A 19,380-nucleotide genomic window follows, 5' to 3' on the forward strand; every position below is an offset into this window, starting at 1 on the left:
TAATGCTTTTTTCTAAGGCATGTTTATAAAAATTACTTAAATGTCCTAATTGAACTATGGCCTAATCCTGGTTTAGGCTAAGCCCTGTCTATGAAACCGGGCCATAGTATATTATATTATACCACAGACTTTTACATGCACTATGCTTTTTTTTGTTTGCATATAATTCTGAACGGTTCTGGTTTTGGCAGAGCCGCAGTTCTCTGTCAGCTTGTTTGATGTACACTGAACATCCTGTCAGTCTGAAAGCGGCGAGATGTCTGAAGAGGCTGTCAGTCTTTCCAGCGTAGTCAAAATGAGACAGCGCTGCCGACACCTTGCCATCCCATCTCAGACACATTTACATTGAATCCATTCTCTGAAAGGTCCCCCCCCCCACCACCTTTCACCGGGAATCTGACAAAATGTTGATTCTACAATACACGGTGTGCTGCGTCGCTGCGAAAATAGTGTTCTTACTGCTGGCATACAGTCCCATTAGGGCTGATACGGGGAGAAATCTATGCATACACACGGATATATATTTGAGAAAGCAACAACAGATGTTGGAAAACTACACATGCACAGATATACAGAAGAGTATTCATGGTGGATCTGTCTCTTTGTTTTGGCAGCCGCTGAGGGATCATTTCTCGATGTACGACATGGGCGGCAGCTGGTGCCCGCTCAAGGTGGATCACGTAACTCTCTCTTTATCACTTCTAGAGGCTGTCTCAAGGACAAAAGCTTAAGCTGACCTAACAAAACACACACTTGTCACACACTTTGCATTGCTACAGTTGAGAAGAACAAGAACAGCGTTTCAAAATTCAGCAATTTGGTCTTTTCGCCATGGACTGTTAAGCTTCTTAAGAGTTTCAAGATGTGTAACTAAGTACGGCATGACTCGATATCAAGATATGGTTAATATTAGCACCATCCATTAAAATTGTATCATGCACTCCAGTATTATGGCTTGCCGTTTGTTCTATAGTATATCGAGTAAGACAGTCAAACCAAAACCTGTTCGTTCTCTCCTCATTCCATGTGTGTGTGTGTGTGGCTCCAGACCTCGCTCAGGCTGTAACGCACTAGCCCCTTTGTGACCTGATAACATTTATAGTTGTAATGGATTTTTTTTTAATGGCCGTCATTAACTCGCACAAAGAGGGGTGAAAAAAATTGCTTGTACTTTTTCCCCTTGGTATTTCAGCTTTACAGCATTATGTTCTGATATGTCTCCTTCCATCATTTTTGTTTTACAGCTCATGAAGTTGAAGCATTTTAATGCGTAGCTTTAGTACTAGCCTCATGTGTTCAGCCACTGCCAAGATTATTCCTTTGTATTAATGACTATTTTTCTAAATGTACTTACTTGAAACAAAAATAAAATTAGTACTTTTTTTTTGTTTGTTTATTTGATGTTGCCTTTTGTTTAGGGCTGCATGATTAATAAAAAAAATAAAATAATAAAATTTAAATTATGATGTGGCTTAGTGCGATTTTCATGCTGCAAAAAGCTGTGATTTAAGTATATGCACTTTGTTTAATAAATATTAGTGTTATATTTTTACAGATGTACTGTAAACAAAGTGTATTCTTTTTCTTAAATTATCATTTTTTATTTTATAGTGAAATATAGTAATATTTATTTTATGAATTTATTTTAAAATAATAATTCTAACAATTATTAATCTTTGTCATATTGCTATATAATCACCATTTTTGGGTCAAAATTGTGTAGCAAATCTCGAGCTTTTTAAAAAATTTTGTTTATCTTTTTAAATTGCCGTAAAATTGCTTTTTAAAATCACAAAACAAACATCAAATCAAATCAAATCACAGTTTAGATTTCCCCCCCCCCCCAAAATCGCGCAACCCCACTTTTGTTCGTTGTTGGGTCATTTGAAAACACTGGAGACACTTTAATTTGGTACAAAACCATTTAATGATATAAAAATAATGGCCTTACGGTTTGGTCATTTACACAATACCAATATCCCACTAACTGAATTTGTCTCCAAGGCAAACAAGTGAGAGAAAGTCTGGCAAAACTGTATCTCCTTTCATTGAATTCACTCTTCTCAACTCAAGCAAGATCCCTAAACCTCATTAAGAGGAAACTGAATTTTCCCAAACTATTCCCATCCTGTTCTTTTCTAAACGAAGGGATTGTCCTTTCCTTTCACCGTCATCCTGGCTGTAGTTCTTCATTTGACAACCAATGCCTTTGAAGACATATTTCAGTTTGTTTTCTTCAGACTCTTTTTCCTCTGCGGCTCCATCAACTGGACCTGGTTGAAATATATGATGAAGCCCAGAAAGTGGAGAAAGGAGAGGACGGAGACCAGCACCGGAAACAGATCGGGCAACTTGGCCGGAGGCTTCAACCACACGCTCGTAAAGCTCAACGCTGCCATGGCCACCAGTGAAAACCAGAACTGTAAAAGACAAAGTGACAACACTTATTACAAGAGAGAAGAAGTACCATGACAAAGGTTCATTAGTTCTAGTCAAGTGCTCAGCATGACACGGATCCTTGTAACTTGATGTTTATTTTCCACCCTGTTTCAGGAAGGTGAGTCGAGGTATAAACATTAACATGTCTATTTACGACAGATGGAGTGAAGGATCAGTGGAAGTGCTGGTGTGAGCAACACGACCCCCCAATGAAACACTACCTTCATCGTAGGGCCCCCTTATTTATGTCTCTTGTGTAAATAAATATATCTAGGCAAACCTGTGTTAATGACTCACGCTACACAAATAGCACACCTCCTGGTCTTGAACATTCACGCAAGGAGCTGTTGAAACATTCAGTCTTTAAAAGCGCTAAGAAGAGCATAGGGTCAAGCTATTGTGAAAGCTATGAGCCGTTCAGGTGGGCCAGCGCGGTTAACTGACTTCTTCATAAGCATCGATGTCATTAACATCAGTGGTGTGGAGTAACAGGCCATGATGTCAGTGCTAACTTACTTTCCATTTAATGATCCGGCTGAGGTTGAGTTTAGGCAGCCAGTGCTGAGTGTGTTTGCGATAGAGACCCAGTCTGAGCTCTTCTTCTGTACTTCTCTCTAAAGCAGAGAGCAGATACAAACTCAGAAAGAGGAACGCCAATGAAGTCACCACGTAAGGCAACAGCAAACCGTCCTTCAGCAAAAGAGGGAGCATGCTATGGAAAACAAAAAACACAAGTGTTAAAAACAAACAATTCAAGATGTGTACAATAAGTGATTATTTATCCCTCTGTTTATGATACAGCTGGTGTTCAGACCAATGTAGCAATCATCATATAATTGCTACATCGTATACATATACTGACACCTAGTGGTGTGGATGCAAAATCATGCAAATCTTTTTACTTAGTACAAATGCGTTATTCTTAGTCAGACAGGATTAATTTACTTCGCAACTGAAAGTGTGATAATAGCGGGGCGACCAAGATAAAGTTCCTAGCATTCGACTGGTCCTGCCATTTAAATGCATTCTATTTTTTTTATTTGACAAACTTTAATTTGATTTGTAAAATATCAAGATGTCCAACAAATAAAAAAATGTGAAATCACTGCGCTGAACCAAAACTTAGGGTGCGTAGATCAGTAAAAACCATAATGACTTAAAATTTTAAAAGCAGGATCTGCTCTCACTTGTATACTTAATGATTTTTGAAGTTCCTAGCATTCGACTGGTCCTGCCATTTAAACATTTATGGACACCTAGTGGCATGGATGTAGAATCACACAAATATTTGCACTTAGTAGAAATACTCAGCCGAAAATTAAAGGGTTAGTTCACCCAAAAATGAAAATTAGCCCATAAATTACTCACCTTATAACTCCGACTGGATTCGTATGAAAGAAGAAAGTCATATACACCTAGGATGCATTGAGGGTGAGTAATTTATGGGCTAATTTTCATTTTTGGGTTAACTAACCCTTTAATTTATTCTGCAAATGAAAGTGTCTAATCATAGCAGGGTGATCAAGATAAAGTTTTCTGGTGGCCCTGTCATTTCAAAATGGCGACCTCCATGAGGGGACCCTCTCTGTGTAAAAAAAAAAACCTTTAGATTTAATCAATTATGTCATATTCAGTCTTTTCAGTCAGTTTTACTATGACTAAAATGGCTTATAATTTTAGATGAAAATGTTTTAGTTGATGGAAAAAGCTAAATTTAACCAACTATTTTATATATTAAACATTTTATATATTGAACATGTATCAACAACATTTAACAAAACTGTTCTGTTAAAAACAGATCTCCTGAAATAATAACAGTATTACATAAAAAGTACTTAAGTACAGTAAGTAATAAGTATTGTAATACAATATAATTTTTATATAATATTTTCAGTATGTTTTAATTGAAATGGTTTAATTATCACAATGATGCCCATTTTCCAGCAGGTCTCCAGTATTGCTTATAAAACATTTTCTGTAAATTGCATTGATGAGATCAACATGTAGGCACTGTATTTTAACCTCACATAAGCATATTAGACATGGAAGTAAACCTTTAGCTAACTAGCTTAGCTGTTTCCATAGGCATTTGACTGAAAAACAATAATTTGCACACCAACCATATCATGAATAATACGGCTATTGAGATAGTGTTGACAAAATAAAACAATCTTTGTGTTCGCAGAACCGGTCATGACGCAGAAAAAAACAATACTAGCTGTGAATTTTGAACATTTCACTATAATGAGCATAAAGTGTGCTAATGAATGGTGTGCGTTTGGGGCACAGAAAACTCTGGCAATGTGTTGTCTCTGTGTGTTCTTGTGGATATTTCCCCTAATAGTGCAACAATTACTCTATCATAGAATATAATTCAGTTATCTTCCATAACAAAGAACATCATGTCTTCAGCTAAAAAACATAAATATGCAGCATTAAAACAGTTTTGTGGAAGCAGGCAGTGCGATTCTAGAGAATGGTGGGTTGTGTTTACACAAAGGGGTCTTAGTTTAATGGTATGTGGGCTATGTCATGTAATCCAGTGATATCCTTACACTAAACCATGCACACAACAATTAGTGTGGACAGCTGGGACTCCCCTATCGGCTACTACTCTTCTTCTCACTATATAGTCATTTGCTGATTTTGTTTCTATCTTAACCGTAAGGATTCATTTATAGTACTGTAATCTTAATTTAGTAACACATACTGCTTGATATCTTACCTGAAAGTTGACGTTAGTAAAAACCAAATGGCAATCAGAGGTATTTCGTTGATGACAAGGCAAACTGGCCTGTAAAACATATATTTGACTTTTAAGACTATATTTACTACATTATAGATATGTTTACATGATACCAATGCTATAATTATGTAGTTGAGAGGGCAAGGACTAGGTATCAGTATCTCTCTTCAGTGATCCAGTCACTACACTTCCTGTGTCAGCTCATTTTTAACACCCAATAGAAACCCTTAATCCAGAAACATGTCTTACTGATTGACTAACACGTGCAAGATATACAGTAACACAATATTTAAAATCTGTTGACTGCAGCTAGTTCTTTGCATATGTTGTATATCATAATATGTTAGATTTATGACTTGCAAGAATAAACATGCAGAACAGTGTTGCCAAGTTCGCAGTTTTACAGCGAAATTGGGCTATTTAACACTGTTGCCGCGGGTTGAAGCGACACCAAATAACTTGATATTTAACCCCAACAGAAAAGTGTATTTTACCCCCATTGGGATAGTTTTGAGTAGCAATTGGGCGGGATTTGTTGTGAAAACCTGGCAACCCTGATGCAGAATATGGGAAAATACAGCACTAAACAATCACTAACTTAATTGAAAGTAAAGTTTCTAATGTCGAGAGATCAACCAATATTGCCTTTTTATCATACGCTGTTTTTATAAATATGTGTTGGGTAGCTAACATTATTTAATTATTGTTTTATTTCTGCATTTTGACAATTTTAACTACAGGGTTTATCAGGTAGACCCAACGTTAAAGTTAAAAAAGCATAAATAACGGTAAAAATATCAAACTGAATATCAGTAAATCTTAAGTAGTTTCTAGTAATCACCAAATAATTATTTTCATAACTTAATGTTATGAAACTGAACACTTCATCTTAAACATGATACTGTTATTTAGTTTGTCATAACAAATTTTGTCTACATCAATGACAGTGGGTTAAGCAAAAGTAGCAATAGCAATTAGATCAAGTAATATGAATTATATTCCACTGCTTACAAGGCTACTAGAAGGATAGACTTCTCATGGACTTGGAAGGAGAAGAGGAAAAAAGCCAGGGAGGTGTTCACCTACAGTACAAGCAGATCAGGGGAGTCAGTGGTCAAAAATACAAGTCGGTGAACCAACACATAATCATGACACCACTTACCAAGGCAAGCTTAAACTGCCATAGAGTGGGTTTGGACAACAATTTTAAAGATGAAGGCAGGACGAACAACAGAGTAAGAGCAAAACTGAAAGAAAACAGAAAAAATGATTTCATTGAGTACATCCATACATTAATAAAAATATTTACTATACACACAAACGAAGCAGAGAAATACGATCAAGAGCCCCTGTTGCCAAAGCCTGTAATCTATCCCATGGAACAAGAGGACACGGCTGCCTGATCTTTTTATACATCCTCACAGTCAACAAGAAAGATCCCAGCATGCAGGAAATGCATGAGATTCAGGGATGGCCTGCTGAGCACTCACAGAATTGCTTGAAGCCCTCAATCATCATTCTCTTGGAAGAAATTGACCCTATTAGAGATGAATGACCCTAGTGGGACAAGAATCTGGTCCATAACGACAGATGCAAATGTAAGAGGTGAGATAAACTGTACAGGCAAAGCATATACGCCATGATACATTTCTAGCGAAATCGAAGAACTGGTGTGGCATCATTTCAAACTAAATCAGGCAAAGTTTGTTGGAGTTTCGGGAGTTCAAAACAGCTTGCCAAAGTGAACTTTCCAGAAAACTTCTCTCTGGCTGGTAAACACCTTCGAACTACTGTTGGTCCGTGGCGATTATATAATACAGTCGTGGCCAAAAGTATTGGCAGTGACACAAATTTTGTTTTTTTTGCAAAGTTTGCTACTTAAGCTGTTGTGTTCATTCACATTGTTTCTACAAGTATTGGCAGTAACATAATAGAAACAATGTGAATGAACACCACAACAGCTTAAGCTGCAAATTTTGCAAAACACAAAATTGATGTCACTGCCAATACTTTTGGCCACGACTGTAGGTAGGTCAGCTCTGGGGCTCTTGCCTTCTTTGATGTGGAAATACTGTCCATCTTCTGTTCAGTCCAGACGTGAATAAAAACATGAACAAACTGGAGAGCTGCTTTATAGTAGAACGTTAAGCTGTTACTATAATCGAAAGCGACACTGCCACTGTTTTTTTATGTTTAATACTGTAAAACTGCTTGCTTTAAAGCAATTCATTGTATAATGTGGTATATACGTAAAATGACTGGACTGCCGAACTGCAGAGCTCTTGCAAACGTTATGATCAGATGCTTTCTTAATTGCTGTTTTCTCATCACTGTTATTTTTGTTTTGCATTTTTACTGAATAGAAAATGTGCAGCGTGGGTGATGTCACTAATGCCGGGTATACACTGCACAACTTTTGGCCATGATTTTCATTCGCCAACAGTTTTGTGGAAATCGTTGTCAAATGCCCGAAATCTGAGGCAAATCAGTGAATGAAAATCGTGTAGTATTAATTATCAAAGATGCAATCTGAGAGAAGTGCAAATTCATTGCCTGTGCCACTGAGATATTTAGCATGCTAAATTTTTGGACCTGTCTGCGACTCCTGCAGTGTGAAATGTGTTTTGACTGGACATTACATTGGCGTCAACCTACAGCCAATAAAATACAGCCAGTGCTTTCTCACTGCAAATCAGCGCACAGACAACTCGTATCACAGGCTTCTTGCGGACTACAGTTTTTAACAGGAAGAAATAATCCAGTCTCGAGCAAGAGATCTTATCTCACGCGTGATCTTAAGCTATTTCCTCTATCACATATTTTCACGCGTGTTTGATTTTGAAACTTAGTTTGTAAACGAGACATTTTTAACACTGAACTTAAGCTGTTTTTTTCTTGTTTTGTTTTTTTAACAGTCATATCCATTTGCTTATAAAACTATATGAAAATTTGAACTCGGAGCTGACCGATGTAGCAGTCGTCTTGTATATATACTGACACCTGGTGGTGTGGATGTAGCTATCCCGCAAATGTTTACACTTACTAGAAATGCATTATTTACAGTCAGCCATGATTCATTTATTCTGCAAAAGAAAATGCACAATAATAGTGGGTTAACCAAGATAAAGTGTGCAGTATTTGGCTGGTCTTGTCATTTTAAAATTGCTGCCCCCATGAGGGGACCAGCTCCGTTTAAAATAAAACAGGTTTTATTAGGCTACTTAATATAACTTGAGGCTTCATCTCACATGAATATACATGATTTTAAACATGTTTTAAAAATCTTATTTGTTTATTTATGTTAAACTTTTTAATGAGGAAAACATGATTGAGTGCACCCTTAAAACAGACCAATGAGAAAATGAATTACTGACTTTGCAAAAATAGACTAAACAAAGACAAAAAAAAAAGGAATTCTTAAATAAAGTCAAAGAAATAATCTCGACCAAGCCCTTGCACCTGCAGATTAGAGTCCACATATCAGTATCTCAAAATCTCTCCGATATCATTAACTACGCATAATCCCACTGTGCCCTCCCGCTATAATTAGATGTGTTTCACAAACATGGTAAGAGGAAATATACTGAGAAAGATTTTGAGGTGGAGATGCATAAAGAGACAAAGGAAAAGGAGAAAGGGTGGCGGGTAAATGGATGGTGAAGGATTACCTGAGGAACAGCTGAGTCTCTCTGGACAGCAGGGTCTTGATCTTTATCAGCACATTCAAGCTGCACCATGTGTTAGCCACTTTATCCTGTCAACAAACACATGCTGTCAAAGTCACTAAACTAATGCGCTCCGGACAGAATGACACAATGAGAACGAATGATACATTGACCGCTAGGTCAGTTTTCAAGTTCTTTATGAACAGTTGTTTAAACTAGTGTAAATTCAGGGGTATCAACTCAATTTAAATTAAGGGCCAGAATGAACAAAACTTCACATTTAACTTTATGCTTTAATAACTAACATTGGGGTAAAATAAAAGTAAGTTCATTTAAATGCACGCAACTGCCTTTAGATTGCATATACATACAAAATTAAGAGTTAAAATATAGGGAATATTACACAACATATAGAATGCACTGCTCTTGGTAACTGTAATAAACCACCTAAAATCTAATATTAAAGGTAATATTTTATTAACTTCCTGTAGTAAGTAACTTTCTGTTGTAATATAATATAAAATATAATGTTATAAATATATCATGCCAAAATGATAAAAAATATATATAATTTTTTTTTTTTAAATATATCCCAAGCTATATTAGGTCTCTATGTTATTTTAGCATTAGCTTTATACTATAATTAATGACAATATTTAATAATATTTTGTTATTAATATTCGGTTTTCACTTTATTTTTAAGTTTTAGTTTTAGTAAATTTAGTATTTCAACTTTAGTACTTATTTAGTCCATTTAGTTGCCAAGGCAATATTTTCTCATTTCAGTTTAATTTTTTGTTAAGTTTATTTATTTTTTTATTATTATTATTATTTTTTTCTAATGATCTAATATTTATATTATATTTTACTTCAGCTTTATTTCAATTACCTAAAACTTTTTAAAATAGTTTTTGTTTTAGTAAATGGCAACAGCACTGTTGGACCTACAGCCAGAGTTTTTCATAAAAATGGTGTATTAAATTAATCAGCAGCAAAGGTTAAAGTGAAGGATTTGTTCTTGCTTGTTTTCAATAATGTTGCAGCCCAAGAAAATAGCCTTTTCTGAAATAACCACAAATTTATGATCATGCTTACAAAATTAGCATTGACATATAAGGTAAGTATCTTTAAATGGTATGTAGCTTTTGAAGAGAAAGCACATAAGTGACATTACTCAGCGTAATCATTTCCCAACTGAAAGCTCAATAAAAATTCCTGTGGGCATTCTTGGGGGGCATTGGTACAAAGGGCAAGGGTGAAGTATTACACTCCCATTCATTTTCCCGTCAAGTAACCGTGATGTCAAAAAAAGCTATGCACTTATTTGTAAACTTATAGACACAGGGTTAAATGACTGTCCTAATGCATACCAAGGACATTAATAACGTCACCGAGGTTGCAAAGACTGCGGTTTTACCACATACAGAAGACCAAATTGCACCCTTTAGGAAACCGATCCGTTCTGAGTGCCTGCTGACCTTTCTGCTGAGGTACCGACATGTGATTCCTTAAAGACTGGTGGCCTTTAACAGTTGTGCAACAACAGAATTAGTAAATGTTATGAAAGTTTCAGCCCTGCTTCTGAGAATTTCTTCATAGTGCTCAATCCTTGAAAACACAGCTGCTGTCTTTCACAGCTGTGTGAAGACGAGTGGACACTACAGCTGAAGATGGGACCCACTTTGAAACATGTCTGTGTTTTTTGTCTGTACAGTGAAAGTCAATGAGGTCCATTGACAAATTATTGACTTTCATTGTGGTGAAAAAAAATTGGTCCCCAAAAAAAAAAAATCCATACTTGCTCAGTTGATTAATCTCAGTACATTAAGACAACTGTTTTATATGACATGTTTTCTGAAATGTTATATTAAAATTCGGAAACGAGGTATTATTTAATTAAAAACACAATAATTTGCATAAATTTCCACAACAAAAATATAAACATCTGAAATCTCAAAATTGACCAGCGAACGAAAAAACTGTGGTTTTGCCTGTAGTGTCGTGCCTAATTTAATTTGTTTAATTTTACTTTTTCTACAGACAAAAAAAGAGCACCGATTTAGCTATCAGCTAAATATCATCTAGCTTTACCGTGCTCTGATGTATACGATAGCAACAGCCAAGACTCGCTTATCGCTCCATCCGTCACAAATGCTCAAGGCTCTAGGTTAGAATTACTCACACCTTGTGTATTATGTTAGCCTCATGTCAGACAAATGCATGATATATTCCGGGCCCTGAGCCCTGCAGAATTTTCAATTACTTCTCACAACACAGCTACTTTGACAACAGGGTTTTTGGGTGCATTTCAAAAGCAAGCCGCAGTACTTGTACACCATGTATTTCAGTATTGACTTACAAAAGGGTTTAGACAACGAACAGGACACAGCTCTAGTTTTCCAATAAACTCAACGTGAGACCCTTGTTTACTAATCAGATCTAAAGGATAAATCATGCACTGGACCCAAGGGGTCTCATTGAGGTAATCTATGAATACAGGAGAATCTGACTGGCTAGATGTGTATTAATTAAGTCAGTCTTCTATTTGCATTAATGTATCACAGATCCAAAATTGAACACTGTTTACAGTTTACTGTATGTATCTACATAGGATTCTGGCAACAGTGTTATTTATGCATTCATGCCTGCATACAGAGAAAAATTTAATGCATGTGGATTTCAAGGGCATTTCCCTGCATTGGAAATTTTATAACAGGCAAGAACAGAGCTGAATAAGCATCACAAACATCACGTTGTAATGATGTGTTTAAAGCTCACTCCTTGAGCAATAAATAGGATTGATTTACATAAATTTTACCTCAGTGTTTTACATAAGTAAAGCTCAAAGCCCCTGACCCAACTGTGCAAATACAGTTGTCAATGTTATCGAATAGTAAACATGTATTTCTCAATTTTCAAGGCAGGATAATCTCTATTATCCAAGCATTGGTTCAAGAGAATGAAAAAGGAACCTATTTAGATTAACTTGAAGGAGTTTGCCATTAATGCTTTGTGATGCTGCATATACATTATGTGAATTACCTCAAACAAACCCCGACCAACAGGAAAAAGGCGATGAAGAACTTGTAGAGGTTGTTTGGGGTCGGACAAAAAGGGCATCCAGCAGAGAGCAAAGGTCACCAGTACAGTCATGGAGATCTTGACCAAATGAAAAAATCTGGGTACACAAATATTTAGCAATATAATTACAATTGTATAAACATAATTGTCTTTCAATTTATTCTGTTAACGCAAAGATCTAAAAAAAATATTAAAGGGATAGTTCACCCCAAAAATGAAAATTATGTCATTAATTACTCACCCTCATGTCGTTCCAAACCCGTAAGACCTTCGTTCATATTCGGAACACAAATTAAGATATTTTTGATGAAATCCGAGAGCTCTCTGACCCTCCATAGACAGCAACACTACAATTACTACATTTCTGGGTGTAGGGAACATTTCAGTTGTGTTGCTGTCTATGCAGGGTCAGAGAGCTCTCGGATTTCATCAACAATATCTTAATTTGTGTTTCGAAGATGAACGAAGGTCTTACGGGTTTGGAACGACATGAGGGTGAGTAAATAATGACAGAATTTTCATTTTTGGGTGAACTATCCCTTTAGGTAATTTTGTATCATCCAGGAATAACATTGTCCGTTCTCCTAACAATTCAACAAAGGTGCTCTAACAGTTTTTTTATTTTTATGATTTGCTGACCAATACAACAATCTTGAACTTTTTAAAACATTTTATACATATTTGTCATAAAATACTATTAATTTAATATTCATAAGTTAAAATACTTGAGGTGTGTTATACATTCGAAAAAAATATTTTCTATAATTAATGGGTCATAAATCAGGTCACTCGACTACATGAGTAGAGACAACATGCTCTCACAGTTTTTCAGTGTACTGTATACTGGAGCAACTAACACCTCTCAGCTGTAGATATACAGTTGCACGCACAGGCATAGTTTAGGGGGGCTCATAATAATAAAAATAGCCTAATAATTAATATATATATATATATATATAGTTTAATTAATAAGGGTCGTATACTAAACTTATTGCAGTATTCCACTGTATTGCATAGATAGGTATAACAAGCCAAATTCAAGTCTTCATGATCTCACACACACAACCTGCTGTACAAACACAAAATTTTACTGTTTGCATTTCTAGTACAACCCTCTTTCCTTAGCTCAAGTATGCAAACCTCTTTGCCACATGCACTGGAATATTGAAAGTTACATTTTCAAATGAAAATGGCAACATGATCGTTTTATAAAGTATGCGTTCATATAACACAAATTAAGATATTTTTGATGAAATCCGAGAGCTCTCTGACCCTCCATAGACAGCAACACTACAATTACTACATTTCTGGGTGTAGGGAACATTTCAGTTGTGTTGCTGTCTATGCAGGGTCAGAGAGCTCTCGGATTTCATCAACAATATCTTAATTTGTGTTTCGAAGATGAACGAAGGTCTTACGGGTTTGGAACGACATGAGGGTGAGTAAATAATGACAGAATTTTCATTTTTGGGTGAACTATCCCTTTAGGTAATTTTGTATCATCCAGGAATAACATTGTCCGTTCTCCTAACAATTCAACAAAGGTGCTCTAACAGTTTTTTTATTTTTATGATTTGCTGACCAATACAACAATCTTGAACTTTTTAAAACATTTTATACATATTTGTCATAAAATACTATTAATTTAATATTCATAAGTTAAAATACTTGAGGTGTGTTATACATTCGAAAAAAATATTTTCTATAATTAATGGGTCATAAATCAGGTCACTCGACTACATGAGTAGAGACAACATGCTCTCACAGTTTTTCAGTGTACTGTATACTGGAGCAACTAACACCTCTCAGCTGTAGATATACAGTTGCACGCACAGGCATAGCAGGGAGGGTCAGGCATGGCCAGAGAGTCATCTGGACATGTCTCTTCCCAGGCAAACTAATCCACCAATGCATCTGCCTCCAAATGCCCTTGGTACATTGTTACTAAATCAACAAATGCAAGACAGCAAAGAGCAGAGTGCTTGCTCTGAGACCAGCTGCAGGACTGGTGTAGAAATGCATACAAAGTCAAATTGAATAATAAAAGAAAAGAAAAAACCCACCTGTAGTGGTGAAGTGTCTAATGATGAACATTAAGGATTTGTTATTTTCAGGCATAAATAAGGCAATCAGGCTATGAAACTTGCAGCTGGACTGAAAGCTGGACACTTGCAGCTAAAGGTGTAATTAGCATTGTCAACAAATGTATTATTTCATTGTGAGCGAATTTCCAATAACAGGACTTTTTCACTTATATGCATAATTCATAATTACTGAGATTTGGTGATAATTCAGGTTTAGCCATGAACAAAGATTTTACTTTTAATTTAGGTCCAATTTTTATTTAATTTATAATATATATACACACTACCGTACTACTGGCCAAAAGTTTAGAATAATAAAATTTAAGATTTTTTATTATTTTTTTTTTTTTGGAAAGTCTCTTTTGCTCACCAAGGCTACATTTATTTATTAAAAATACAGTTCCTTAGCTCAAGTATGCAAACCTCTTTGCCACATGCACTGGAATATTGAAAGTTACATTTTCAAATGAAAATGGCAACATGATCGTTTTATAAAGTATGCGTTCATATGTGCTAGGCCTAGCGACGCCCATGATAATAAATAAATACCATAGCAATTAAGGTAAAGGTTAAAGGATACTGAAAATGACCGTAGTCAATCAGTATAAGTCCTGGATACAGAAGGATGCAGAAAGCTGCGGCAACCTACGAGAACAAAATGGTACATTTTGATCAAATCATGTTAATGATTGCAAATACAAATTAACAATATACCAATTCAAAGGTAGTCTTTTAGTTACCCTTTGTTTAGAGGATCCATCGCAAAAGTAGAAGCAGTAAAGCAAAACTGCTGGAATGTAGATCAAAATATCTGTAAAAAGAACTGTTGGGACGAGGAAGGTTAATATGCATGAACACATAAATATTTATCCTAATTTACAGAGATTTACATCATTTAACTATAACTAGATGTTACCATATGACTGTGTTGACATTCATGACTGTAAACTGTTGAAAACATTATAATAGATTATTCAGAGCACTTCAATGCAGCGATTTGAACGAACTCTTATAAAACTAATTAATAGATTTCCATTTTAATATTTACATACTATAAATTTTCATTTTAAAAATGACAGATGAGTAATTTCCCCCGAAAACAATAATATATATATATATGGATTTCACAAGATGGTGTATGAAATACAAGCATATTCGAGTAATTATATACACAGAACCAGCATATATTTTAATTTTAAAAACAATAATAATTTTTATTTCTGCATGAGTACATGATCAATATCATGTTTTAAAAAGGCTTGTGGCCAGCCTGCTGAATTCATCATAACTATCATCATGGAAGCTTCATTAGAAATAACTTTAAAATAATAGAAACAAAAGTTTATAGGTGGATTAATGCCCATTATAATTCCAGTATTTCTGCAAAATCAGTAAGTTACTCTCCAAAATGGAGGAAGACGGTAACTTTGGGAGAAGAATTGTTGAATAAATTATGTTATTTATGTTTTCTTTGCGCACAAAAAGTATTCTCGTAGCTTGGCAAATATGCTAAAGCTGCATTTAATTGTTAAAAAAATACAATACATAAAGTCAAGAAGCCTTTTCTCCATCACTGATGTGGGATTGTTGTATATGTGTCTACTGATACAACTGAAATATTGTCGAAAGCCTATAATCGGTCTCAACAATTGGCAGGTCTACTTTTACTACACTAGGTTTGGTACCTTCTGGAATTTCTTGAGGTCTGCTTAAATAACTCTTTTATTGCAATCAACTTTAAAATAAGAAATGCAATGTTTGTGCAACAACCCAAATGACTCACCCTCTCCCAGTCAAGCCCTGCTTGATGCACTTGCCCAGGAGGTAACAGAAGAAAGGCAGTGAGTGATACAATTCCATTTGCTTGTAATTGAGAGTCAAAGTGAAGGCCAAGCAACCAAACAAATCCCAGCCCAAACCAAGTCCCAAAGTCCCCCATAGAGCCAGACCCAGGCTCACACTGTTATATCTGAAATTGCAGTTAAAGACTATGCACATGCTGCTCTTTTTGGATTTTAACTTCTTGACATGACTGTGAATAGCTTAAATGAACAAATACCATAGCAATTAAGGTAAAGGTTAAAGGATACTGAAAATGACCGTAGTCAATCAGTATAAGTCCTGGATACAGAAGGATGCAGAGAGCTGTGGCAACCTATGAGAAAAAAATGATGCATTTTGACCAAATCAAAGCATGTTAATGATTACAAATACAATTTAACAATATACCAATTCAAGGGCAGTCTTTTAGTTACCTTTTGTTTAGAGGACCCATCGCAAAAGTAGAAGCAGTAAAGCAAAACTGCTGGAATGTAGATCAAAATATCTGTAAAAAGAACTGTTGGACCAAGAAAGGTTCATATTCATAACCATATCAATATTTCTCCTCATCAACAGAGATTTACATTAACATTACATTTAACTATAACTAGATGCAATCATATGACTGTTGACTTTGACGACTATAAACAGTTAAAAACATTATAATAGATTATTCAAAGCACTTCAATGCAGCAATTTAAACACACTCTCATAAAACTAATAAATAGATTTACATTTTAAAGGGGTCATGAGCTGCCTTTTTTATTATTTTGTACTGTTCTCTGAGGTCCACTTATAATGTTATCAAAATGTTTACATCAAGTGTTCCGAAGAAGAAAGAAAGTCTTACAGGAACGACATGAGGGTTAATAATTAATGACAGAATTTTCATTTTTGGGTGAACTAACCCTTTAAGAGGTAGAAATGACACCGTGACTGCCATCTAAAATATTTGAAATAAATAAATTATTGATATCAATACTTACCTGTGGCCCTCATGAACAACTTATGTGAGTGGCTTTCATAGCCTCTAGACGCATGCAACTCCACCCATTCAGGATTGAGCAGCTTTGCTCTAGAAAAATTGACACCACACAAGGCAAAATCAGTTTACATCAAAAACATTTAGAAGTAAATTTAGAAGTAATAGGCTATTTTTCGTCCTGTTTTGACCCTCCTCATCAGAACGCTCTGTTTGAATAGGCGTAGTGGATTGTAGACACGGAAGTAAACGCCCACTGCTATGATTGGCTAACAGTTGTGTATGTTTGATAACCTACAGCCTTCATAGATGGACGCTGCTGTGATTTCGGTTAAAACGCATAAATACTCAGTACATATCAAATGATCTGTAATAACAGACAAAGCAATAGTGACCGCGTAATAAAAAGTTACACTTGTGTGGTGCAACATTACTGTCAGTTCCAATATATTTGGCACAGCATCGTCTTTTAGTTTCAATCTTTCTTATTTGTAAACGAATCTGTAGTAAAATGACGTGAACAAAGGACCAAGTTCTTACTGACGTGGTCTGGAACTTCATTAAAAATAAAGTTCATCCACTCTTTCCTAATGTTGTGATCAGAAGGAAGGCAATGCAAAGACTGTTTTTCCAAAACTTGGCACTGCACAGCGTCTTGTTGTCTTCGGAGCCATCTTTATCATTTGGTTTCTGCATAGACCTACCTTTGCCTCTCTCATTATTTACACTATATGCTTGAATCGGTGGGCGGGGCTAAACAGGCAGTGATGTATTCAGTTGCATTGCTGTCTTTGCAGGGTCAGAAAACTCTCAGATTTCATCAAAAATATCTTAATTTGTGTTGTGTTCCGAAGAAGAAAGAAAGTCTTACAGGAACGACATGAGGGTTAATAATTAATGACAGAATTTTCATTTTTGGGTGAACTAACCCTTTAAGAGGTAGAAATGACACCGTGACTGCCATCTAAAATATTTGAAATAAATAAATTATTGATATCAATACTTACCTGTGGCCCTCATGAACAACTTATGTGAGTGGCTTTCATAGCCTCTAGACGCATGCAACTCCACCCATTCAGGATTGAGCAGCTTTGCTCTAGAAAAATTGACACCACACAAGGCAAAATCAAAATCATCATCAAGCCATGCTAAACTGATAAATAAAAAATATGGATGCTGTACCAGGTAAAAGAACACTTACACGTATGCACAGACCAGACTGTGATATGCTGTCAAAGGAGGATAATCAAGACCCCAGTAGTTCAAATCATTATTTGTATTATTGAAGTACCTAGTTTGAAAAAAAAAAAACTGTTAGGCCACATTCATATAAGGCTTTGGCCTTATAAATAAAATACTGTGACATTTAATTTCTACAATATATAAGGAGAGGGAGCTTCACCAATATTGGTTTACTTGGCCATGAAAGAAGAATGAGAGACTAACCATTCATGAACAGGTAGATTGTAAGTCACTTCTTGCCAGTGTCTCTGTGCTTCATAGTCACCGAAAATTGGCGGTTTACCTGCACCTATTCCATTAAATGACATGCAAAATAGTATGATTTATTCATTAAAACGTAAATGTTTAAGGTACAATATTCATCGCGTATAACATTATTTCACGAATAATGTTTATCCCCCTTGATTGACGTTTTAGATGAGCTGGTCTTGCTTATTTAAAGATGAATGAGTTGTTCCGAACACTTGCAGCTGACTTTGACGTGTCAATATAACGTTACTGAGCCTAAAGAAACCGGCGGTTCATTCAAAAAAAAACAACCTGAGTAGGAATGAAAAGACACCGCCCATCTCGACGTTAAACCGAGCAGCACGCACAGTGAGATAAGGCTCCAGTTCTCCATGTCTGGTAGCCTTTAAGACTTTTGATTTAAAAATCATAAAACTGCAGCACCGCTCATGTTTTCCTAGAAAGCCGAGTCGGCTGAGATTCACTTCCTGAAACAATACGTCAGCGGAGTGGCGCTTCGTGATGACATCATACATGAGCACGTGGGTTGAAGTGATTTTGAACAGGTTTGGCGTTTGGGCGGTCAAGGTCTGATTTGTAATTTTGATCCATGGTCTAATCAAAACTTGAAAATGTTGGTAGTAAATAAGCTATGATTTAAATAGAGTATTGAAGTGCAGTAAAGTAAAGATGTTGCTAGATGATGATCCTGAATAAATAAGCAATGGTCAAATAATGGACTATCTATGGAACATCACCAGGTAAAGACACTGAATGAACTGCCTTTTGCCTAATTACCAACGCTATGAACGAGATTATAAAAAAATAGGGGGGGAAACTGATGTGTTTATGTTCAACTCTATCCCAAAAATGCCTAAATCAGGGCTGGTCAAAGTAAGGGCATATAGGCTATGAAGCAAATATGTATCCCATAACGAACTATTTTGATTGATAAATGACAGTTATTTTAGAACCATTTAAAATTTCATTACAAAGACATGCATTTGTTTATCTTTAAAACGGATTAAAGAAACACAAACGACTAAATGGAATTTTTGTAATATGTGGAATATTTCAGAATATGCTCACCAT

At 35.6% G+C, this 19,380-nt stretch overlaps 1 protein-coding gene across 1 annotated transcript; it reads right to left on the minus strand.

The window, feature by feature from the left end:
• Positions 1-1,925: 1,925 nt before the first annotated feature.
• Positions 1,926-18,819, minus strand: LOC107731646 (ALG6 alpha-1,3-glucosyltransferase). Its single transcript, XM_016542794.1, has 14 exons — positions 18,601-18,819; positions 18,265-18,349; positions 18,020-18,109; positions 17,826-17,914; positions 16,271-16,353; positions 16,106-16,170; positions 15,799-15,984; positions 11,893-12,028; positions 8,854-8,939; positions 6,348-6,432; positions 6,197-6,267; positions 5,165-5,233; positions 2,956-3,151; positions 1,926-2,420 (listed from the first exon to the last, which is right to left on the minus strand). The coding sequence occupies exons 1-14, from the start codon at positions 18,680-18,682 to the stop codon at positions 2,223-2,225; spliced, it is 1,521 nt and encodes a 506-aa protein (XP_016398280.1). The 5' UTR covers positions 18,683-18,819; the 3' UTR covers positions 1,926-2,222.
• Positions 18,820-19,380: the final 561 nt, after the last annotated feature.

The sequence above is a fragment of the Sinocyclocheilus rhinocerous genome, unplaced genomic scaffold (assembly GCF_001515625.1).
Source record: "Sinocyclocheilus rhinocerous isolate Xijiao unplaced genomic scaffold, SAMN03320098_v1.1 scaffold1180, whole genome shotgun sequence".
NCBI classification, from domain to species: domain Eukaryota; kingdom Metazoa; phylum Chordata; class Actinopteri; order Cypriniformes; family Cyprinidae; genus Sinocyclocheilus; species Sinocyclocheilus rhinocerous.